The sequence below is a fragment of the Seriola lalandi genome, unplaced genomic scaffold (genome assembly GCF_002814215.2).
Source record: "Seriola lalandi dorsalis isolate HSWRI2012SDOR001 ecotype SW California unplaced genomic scaffold, Sedor1 jcf7180002054277, whole genome shotgun sequence".
NCBI lineage: Eukaryota > Metazoa > Chordata > Actinopteri > Carangiformes > Carangidae > Seriola > Seriola lalandi.
The window spans coordinates 188880-198217 of NW_019524830.1; the positions used below are offsets into that span (position 1 = coordinate 188880).

A 9338-nucleotide genomic window follows, 5' to 3' on the forward strand; every position below is an offset into this window, starting at 1 on the left:
CTCTCTTTCTTTCCCACACAGTCCAACACTGTAACATGCTTCCTGTCCCATCCGGTCCCTTTAACTCTGTCTCACGATGGATATGATCATTGAAGACTCAGAGTATCCGAATCCAGAGTAATCTACAGATTTTAACATGCAGGGACAAAAAGAAACTGATAGAGATATGCAAAGAGACAGAATGATAGACAGAGTCAGACGTTTTGTTTCGTCTTCAGTTCTACAACATGGCAAATCTCTTTTCAAATAATCACTTATCTAAACTATGACAAATGAAACAGCCTTCAGACCATATAGTGTGTTCTCATCTGAGCCATAACAACTCCAGCCCAGCGTAAAATACATGAAAAATAGATCTCGATTTGAATTTTACATGTCTGTTGAGTAGTTGTCTCCACTGTTTGGAGGATGGATTTCTTTCTGTATCTTGATGTGGTTAAACAAATTTTGCTCTTGAATGACAAAAGGTACAAAAGTAAGTTCTTTTCATCATATACATACCAATTAAAGTGATGTATAGATAGATAGATAGATAAATATAGATATGGATCATACCTTTACACATGAAGCCTAAACTGCAGCAGTAAAGGGAGAATTACAGCTCTTTCTCCAAGTTGAACTTTTTTATTCTGTGGCAGGTGAGTCTAAATCGGTGGTTTTCAGCCTTTTTCAGCTCTTGACCCCTTAAATTGAAGCAATGTCTATTAGTCTGAAGTTGTATTTGTGAGTGAACTGTGAACTCTGAGCAATTTTCTCAGAGATTTTAAGAATCTAAAGGTTGAAATTTACCTGGCATGAACTTAGTGTAGCAGAAGTATATGTTCTTTTCATTGTTGTCATTTCACTGAGCCTGTGCAGGCAGCAGGTTTGTGTGCCATCGATTCAGGTTCACATTTGTAACAGTACATCTGCACAGACACAAGAGATATTTGCTGAATTTTGTACGTATCTAACAATACATCTGCACACTGAGCACAACAACCTGTTGTCCAACTACATTATCCGGACATGGAGCCTGACAGTGTCTGTTGCCTGGCTGATTGGCATATCAGCTGCAGCAGGGGCTTGTGGGTTATAACTATCAGAGAGGGTAAACCAACCAGCCTTTCAGTAACGCTTTTACAGGTTTGCAGTGCAAACATGCTGTGATGTTGCAGACCTGTGACTGAGACCCTTTCCAGGCAACTGGCTGTTGCTGCCTTTCAGTTATCGCTTGTTGGTCTTATCAAGTGCTTTGCGAGATTAGTGCACATAAATGGGTCGACAAAATGGTGACTAAGAAAATGTTCAGTATTGTAAGTTTAGATAAAGAACACATCCATTTAGCTGTGTCAAAAAATTACCATCAAAAATTAATGTTTTACATTGTAGTAGTATGTTGTATGTTAGAATATGCAAAGCAGGATGTTTTTCACTGGGTTGCACATCAGTTCACCACTTCTGTGAGGTGACTGCATGGTTAGTGGAGTTGTGAGAGCCATTTTGAAAATGTCTAAACCTGTGATTCAGTCATTTTCACAGTACAGAGACGAAACCTAGGAGCTTTTGGAAATACAGTCAAATTGGATTTTAATTTTCAGATATTAAACTGAACGAAACGACGACAGTTAATGAAGTCACTTGATTTTGGTTAGACCAGCGATAAATAAATGAATCCTTCTCCTATTATTTGTTGTAAATTCACATATCATCAGAGAATGCAACCAGGGGGATATGTTTTAAACTGTATGCATGTTTTGTACACTGAATCTCATAACAGCTTCTGTATTATCAATAATCCAATAATTAATGTTAGTCTTATAGTTTTATGACACATAATGTCACTGATCATCCAGGTGTTAAATGAGAGCTTGTCATGTTGTTGACATGACTCTCAGGAATCACTATGTATGGCCCATTGTTTCATAATCTACTATTTTTAAACTTGTGCAATGAAGTTGCATAATGTGGATTGATCAAAGTGCCAGTGTTTCCAATAACAAAAATGGCAGTTTGTTCCTTTAAGGGCTCCCCCTCTGTTACCACACACACACACACACACACACACACACACAGACGTTGTCTTCCTTCCTCCCTCCCTTCGACAAAGACATTTTTATACTGGCTTTAACACACAGCGCAGATGAGTAAATTTAGAGTCAGACTGTTTCCAATTGTGTAACTGGTAGTTTGAGTACTCTCACTGTTGCCTCATTTGTGCCCGTGTTTCCACCAAAACCTCAAAAGAAATATGATTTTACTGTGTATAGCAACAACACAATTGTGTTTTATTTTACAGGGTGTCCTGAAATATTCCTCAGTGCCGCTCTTCTTTACACAAACAAGGAATAACTTACAAAATTAGGGGTTTCAGCACCTACAGACAGACACTGATGAATTTTTTTGGCACACTATTTTAGATGTTCATCTCCTGTAATGACTCTTTGAAAGCATCCGTAATTTTCAAAGGGTCAGCCTTGCATTCCTCTGGAAGTTCACAGGAAGTGTAATACAATGGACGACAAAATGGCCAGAGGCGTTGTCCACCAACAGAGACACACACACACACACACACACACACACACACACACACACACACACACACACACACACGCTGACACACATACACAGAGGGAGTAGAGGAAGTAGTGAGGTGGTGTTAAATGACATGACCAGACTTTTAAAAAGGTGGGGACTGTGCTGCTTCACAGTGTGGATCTGAAGGGGAAATGCAAACATGTTCCACTTTGCTGACCAGTCGCCTCCGTGTGAGTGCCGCCCACAGAGACGCAGTGTCTGCATGATTTTTTTTTTAAAAGAGCCGGTTTAAGAATACGCAGCATCTGAAACATGAAGGGAATGTGTGTGTGTGTGCGTTTAATTAAGGAGGGTGAAAGAGCCCGAGAGATGATTGTGGACACATACCATCAATACCATCTCATTGGGCCTATAGATTTTTGGCCCTAATGAGATAACCAGCCTGAGGCCAGTGGCTTCATACTGTATACCAATCAATTACTGTGGCCTGTCATTCATGCTTTGATTGCATCCATTTTTTTTTGCTGGTACTGTTGGAGTTTCGTGTTTCTTTTTTCTACTTTTTGGCTTTCTTTCTTTCTTTCTTTCTTTCTTTCTTTCTTTCTTTCTTTCTTTCTTTCTTGCCCAGGGATATGATTAGTCTGTTATGGCTAAAATCTCTGCTATTTAAAGGGCCCACAGTAAAATTCTGAGTCCCCGTCTAAAGTCCTCAGTATAGCAGCAGTTAGGTCCAAGCTGGTCATAAATAGCTCTATCTTGTCTTTTCGCTTGGACAGAAATAAAGCCAGTCATAAAGATTTGCTAAACTCTCCCTCAAGGCGGGACGTTTATCTCTTCAAGGAAACAAAAACAGATGCTGTGTTGTGGTCTGATCTATCATTTGAATGCAGAAAGAAACTGCATTGTGTGTAGCTAATTAAGTGACCTAATTTGTGACTGGAAAGAGGGGTAATTACCCCTCTGACTGACTGGCTTTCCATCCATCCATCTTGTGATTCTGTGTGTAACCTCTTCTCAGCGGGTGGACAAGCCCTGCGTGTTTGAGATGTGAACCTGTAAATCAGCAGGAGGGAGCGCCCATGTGTGGCATTCTCCAGGCGCTGTTCTGCACCATGTAGTGTGATGTTGGGTACAAAGAGCCACTGTGTTTGCAGCAATGGGGCATGCACTGACCTCAGATTCCAGGGGGACAGCTGCCACACACACCACAGGGACACACACGCACACACAATTAAGGCATGCACAGCCTTAACACACTTGCACAGACAGTTTTTACTTACCCAGGGGAGTGTGAAGATCAGAGTTGCAGAGCTCTGTCTATCACACATGAGAAGCACATGCGGCATATCGCATGTATTTAGAAAGATATGAAATGAATTCGGTGGTATATATAAAATACATTTTCAGCGTACCTGTGTATTAATATTGTGTACGTAATATCGTGAGAGATTGTACTTTTTACTTCACCACATTCATGTAAGAGTTCTGCTTACTTTTTAGATTAAGAGTTTACATGCAAAACATATGATCAGTTTATCAAACATGATTGGCACCAAACCTTACAAAGCAATTAGAGATACAACATTTAAGTACCTCTTATGTAAATATATCAATAAAAAAACATGCACACGTGAAATTTGTCTACAAGCAAGCATTCAAATTCAAACCTGCTTTATAGTGTGATTATTTAATGAAAATCAACAAATAGGATCCTAATATCCTAATGGAAACAACTTTCTCTCATTTCCCACATACTTCTGTCCAGTGGTGCAAAGTAGAAGTACATCTACTCAAGAACCGAACTCAAGCACTGTTTTGAGTTTGCTGTGCCTTTAAGAGATCACCTGCGTTTGATGCTACTTCATACTTAAACTCCACTGTAGGCACATTTTAGAGGGACGTTTTCAGATGAACAATTTACATGAAAAACACGTGATCAGTTTATAAAATATGACGCATTGTAAAAGATTAATAGATGTATCAATAATAATGATTCAGTATTATAATAATTTAACTTTGACAAGAGATATTTTGCATATCGAGTAGTTTTACTTTACGTCCACGTGATTACTGATATAGTTCTTACTTAAGTAAATGGAATTCAATATTTATATTGAATATTATATTGGTACTGCTACTTTAACTACAGTTAATGATCTGACTGTTTCTTCAAGAACTGATTGAGTTAATCAGAGAAACAGAAATACTGCGAGCACCAACGCTGCTACTGAAAACCTCTGTAAAGTCTCACAGGAGGGAGAATGCATTTACTCCCAAAGACATTCACCCACTACTTTGTAAAACAAATGCCCCTTTCCTATACTTCCTAACTCCTCATTGGTAATGATAAAGCGCGCTGCAGCCTCCCTCCCTCCCCCCTCCCGTGTGGTTTTTACGCTTTTGATCCCCGAGGGACCTCGCGTTTTACATTCCTGGCATTCCGACCTCAGTCCCTCCTCGGTTACTTATTATCGCCGCCTGCTCTCTCCACAATCATTTCACAGCAAGAGAGGACCGCGACACACCGTCCTGGGGGAGGAGGATGAGACACGTTTGACTCGGAAAAAAAAAAAAAACTCATGGAAATAGTGGAATTACTCTGAATTTTTTACTTCGAGATCGTGAACAACGTTTTGTTATGATGAGAGCGTGAGCTGGTAAGAGGAGCGTCTTTTTTCCCCCCTTCGTTTTGCCACGATAGAAAACCGAGCACAAAACACGAATGAAGAAGCTACATCCCAGACTTCTGGTTCAAATGTTTGAGAGTGTAGTGAGTTGTGAGGGAATTAAAAGTTATTCTCAGCGACAGTTGTGTTGTTAGACCGTAGATGAAGTTATTTTACAATGCAGTTTTGTGCGCTTTTGCTCCCCCATGAGATTGGAATTTTTTGGCGCATGTATTTTCTGCCTGCTGTGGAAAATGTCTCCACATCTCTGTGTTGTCGCTGTTGGTAAAATAGGCTCAGTGTTTCACTATTTCATATCATTCTTGAACAAAACATTTATCTTACATGTTTCATTTAAAGAATTTTACATAAAAGGAAATTTGTTTACATGATTTAAGTCTATGTTGCCAGTGTTACTTATAGTGCCAAGGCCTGCATGGCTCAAACACAGCCTTTCTTCTATGTGACTAATGTTAATGTGTTCAATGTATTTATCTGTTGTATATGTTTTTCACGACCACCTCAGACTGATTGTACTTTATTCTCTCCTCCTGTTGTGTCCCAGGTTCACAGCTGATTTATTTAAATACTTTCATACTGAGAAAGAGCTCAACTGGTCTTTAGAGAGAATAGCAACGTACACAAAGCAGCATGTCGTCCACTGAAGAGCCGTCTGGCACGGTCCTGCACCGGCTCATCCAGGAGCAGCTCCGCTATGGAAACCCCACAGACACTCGTACCTTATTAGCCATCCAGCAGCAGGCCCTGCGCGGAGGCAGTGGAAGCAACAGTGGACCCAGCAGTGGAGGCGACATGGGCAGGAGCCCACGATCCTCTTTGGAGAGTCTTACCCAGGAGGACCCTCAGTTCCCTCAGCTCTCTGCGAGGCAGGAGCCTCAGGGCCAGGAGCACCAAGGAGACTACCACCACTCAGAGAGTGGCTACCAGCTCTACCAGCTGCACGGGGAAGAGCTGCCAACCTATGAGCAGGCCAAGGCTCAGTCTCAGTATCTGGCCTCTCACTGGGCCTCTACAGGCCCCATCAGGCAGCTCCATGAGGAGAAGCTCCTGCACGAGGGGGCCTTCCACGAGGAGGCAGACTTGATGGAGCTGAAGTGCAGTCATGTGCGGTCACTCAGTGAGCATCGCATGCAGATATCTCTGGAGAGGAATGATGCGGCTGCCAAAGCAGAGGCCATCAAGAGCACCTCTCACAGCTACCCAGAGCTACCTTACTACACCCCACAAGCCCTCCAGAACACAGGGCCGAGCCTGGGAAAACGCAGCCCTCCTCCAGAGTACTCAGCCCCCATTCAGGGCCAAGGATTTATCCCTCACCAGGTCCAGGAGCCAGTGCAGGCGCAGCAGCACAGGTACAAACAGGAGTCTAGCAGACATGACCATATCTGTGATTGTGTGTGCATGTTTTTAAAACCACTTTTACATTACATCATACTCTGTGGTGTAGAGCGCGCCTTATAATCGTCTTCCAGGACTCATCATTGTGTTTCACATGCGTAAACACATACCTATCAGTGTGAGTCACACCATAGCCTGTGTACCAATTCACAATTCCTTCTTGAAATACTTACAGGAGAACAAGTTGAGCCCTGTAGGTGTTTGTAATGCTTGGCATACTGCAACAGGATAGTTTCACATACTTGTGTTGCCTTGGATGCTTTTACAAAAGCATGTTCCTCATATAGACTTTTACATTCTCTGCAGCTGCCGGAGTCAGCTCGTCTGCTCGGTGATAGACAGGAATAGAGTGATATTTCAGATGCCTTACTTCATCTCGCTGCTCCACATGTTGTTATTCAGCTAGAGTGACCTCAAATTCAGACACACAATTGAGATATGAGTTCATTTTAACCTAATAATCATTTTCTCTCATGTAGGTATGTCCAGTCTGCCCAGCCAGCCGACGTCCCCTGCTACAACACTTTCACCAGCCTGCCACCTGCTGGCTTGGAGGAGCCCAACCAGGTGGAGCTCCTGCTGATGGAGAATGAAAGGCTGAGGCAAGAGCTGGAGGCACAGAGGGAGAAGACTGGCCGTATTCACAAGGTAAATCCATGAGAGAAAAATCTTATTTTACTGCAGCTAACACATCAATCAGGAAGAATACTTGGCAAATACTCAGGTTCCCTTCAAATGACAGAAAAATACAGTATTCAAATACAGGAACAAAAGTTACTGATAGCAACCTAAAATCATCTGAATTCAGATGGGAATACTCCAAAGTTATTTACTCGCTGAATGGCCAGACAACATCCTCCATGTCCGCCACCTGTCTATGAAACACAACCCCAGTCGACAGTTGTCTCCCTGACATCCAACTCCAGGCACACTCCCTCATCTGGACTGGACAGATGAGATCAGCAGCTGCTACCTTCATACCAGCGAGGCACAAACAGAGGTCACAGCCTGCTACTGTGTTTACACACTCCTTTCATTGTGTGGCTGACCTAGTGGAGGCCAGGCAGAGCGTGTGTGTGCGTGTGCCCTTTAGTTCCAGGGAGGCCATAGATTTTCAGGGTAATCTAGGGCTTGTCAGACAGCGGTCGATCGGGTTGTGAGCCACGCACAGCTGATGGGGGGGGGGGGCTCCATGGCAGGTGGTGGGCTGCTGTGTAAAAAAAGTGAAAGGTCCCTTTTGTTTTTCCACCCAACAACACCCTTATTCTTTCCCTGCTCCTTTTTTTTTTTTTTTGCCTTTTCCTGATTGACTCTTGCTCCAAACAGGCACTAAAATAAGATATTTTTCTTGTTCAACATGGTGGAAACAGCTTCAGACACATCTTACACCTCTGCCAATCTTTGTAAAATCCACTCCACTCTCCGCTGGCATTATGTCACATGGCCCTTGCCTTGTCTCAGCTTTAAAGAATGATAATTGCCGGGGTTGGAAAGTTTTCTCCGTCAGGCCGCAGCCCTGAGTAAACATGCCTGTGTGACTGCTGTAATGGTGGGTGTCTCTTTGCCGTTTCCACAACCCAGGCACAGGCATGCACACCTTCCCTCCGCTGGCATCCTTCCCAGACTTCTGTGTGTGTGTGTGTGTGTGAGTGTGAGTGTGAGAGAGTCTTTGTGTGCATTTTAACCTTGAGGTGTGTGGTGTACGTGCGCGCTGTTGTGCGCTCACACACCTGGAACTAGAGCTATCAGCCCTCAGGAATGCAGATATAAATCAGTCTCACAGGGAGTGGTGCGGGTTTGAATTCCTTCTCAGAATTATACCACACACACACGCGCGTGCGCAGGCACACACACACACACACACACACACACACTGAGTGTACTGTATACACACAGTCGCAAAGGTACCCATATCTATATGTATATGTATATCTATGCACTGTAACAACATGAATCAACATTCCAGCTCCTCCCTGGCATGTGAAGTAGGTTAACCAAAAACCTCTTCTCTACCCTCTCTGTTTCTGTGCTCCTTTCTTCCCTCTCCTTCATCCCCCCTCCATCTCCTCCTCTCTCTCCTTTCCCCTCCTTGCAGTTGGAGCAGGAGATCCAGCGTATTTCGGAGGCCTATGAGACGCTGATGCAGGGCAGCAGTAAGAGAGAAAACCTGGAGCAGACTCTGAGGAGGAGGCTGGTGGCTGAGATCAGGAGGCTGCAGGACTTCAACAGAGACCTTAGAGGTACTGCCAAGAGAACAACATTATACCACATACTGTAGAAACAAGACTGCCATATTACCAGCTCCCAACATGCATATGGTGTTGAATCGAATGTAATTTTAAAACTGTGTTGCGTTACAGAAAACTTGGAAAATGCCAGAACGCACGTTGCGAAAGAAGTAGAAGCAGCCGATCACAACCAGCACATCATGGCGAAACTCCTTGAGCAGAGTAAGTATGTCACTTGGTATGACTGGATTCCCCCTCCGCCGCTCTGTTACATCCTCCTTTGTAATCAACATGCTTGATTGGACTGGATTGTAGCATAGCATGGGGCCCTTTTTTGTAGCTTAGGGTGTCCTGCACGCAGGAATTTCACTTGCATAACCTCAGCTTATTTGGTAAGAGGGCTTAATAATAGGGAATTCAATACCACTCACCTCTTTGGAAAGGGAAACGAACTGGCTCTAAATCACAGAGTGGAAGTGCTAGAAATGAGGTCCCCCCCCCACCCCCC

At 43.4% G+C, this 9338-nt stretch overlaps 1 protein-coding gene across 2 annotated transcripts in view; it reads left to right on the forward strand.

Moving 5' to 3' along the window:
- Window positions 1-4979: 4979 nt before the first annotated feature.
- The window catches only part of amotl2b (angiomotin like 2b), an 8236-nt gene continuing 3877 nt past the window's right edge, over window positions 4980-9338 (forward strand). The window contains exons 1-5 of one of the 2 annotated variants that reach the window (XM_023405482.2): window positions 4980-5174; window positions 5749-6556; window positions 7082-7250; window positions 8698-8842; window positions 8963-9052. In XM_023405482.2, the coding sequence (XP_023261250.1) occupies window positions 5835-6556; window positions 7082-7250; window positions 8698-8842; window positions 8963-9052 (1126 nt within the window). In that variant the 5' untranslated portion in view covers window positions 4980-5174; window positions 5749-5834. The remainder of the gene's footprint in view (window positions 5175-5748; window positions 6557-7081; window positions 7251-8697; window positions 8843-8962; window positions 9053-9338) is intronic. The other variant, XM_023405481.2, reaches the window with a different exon arrangement.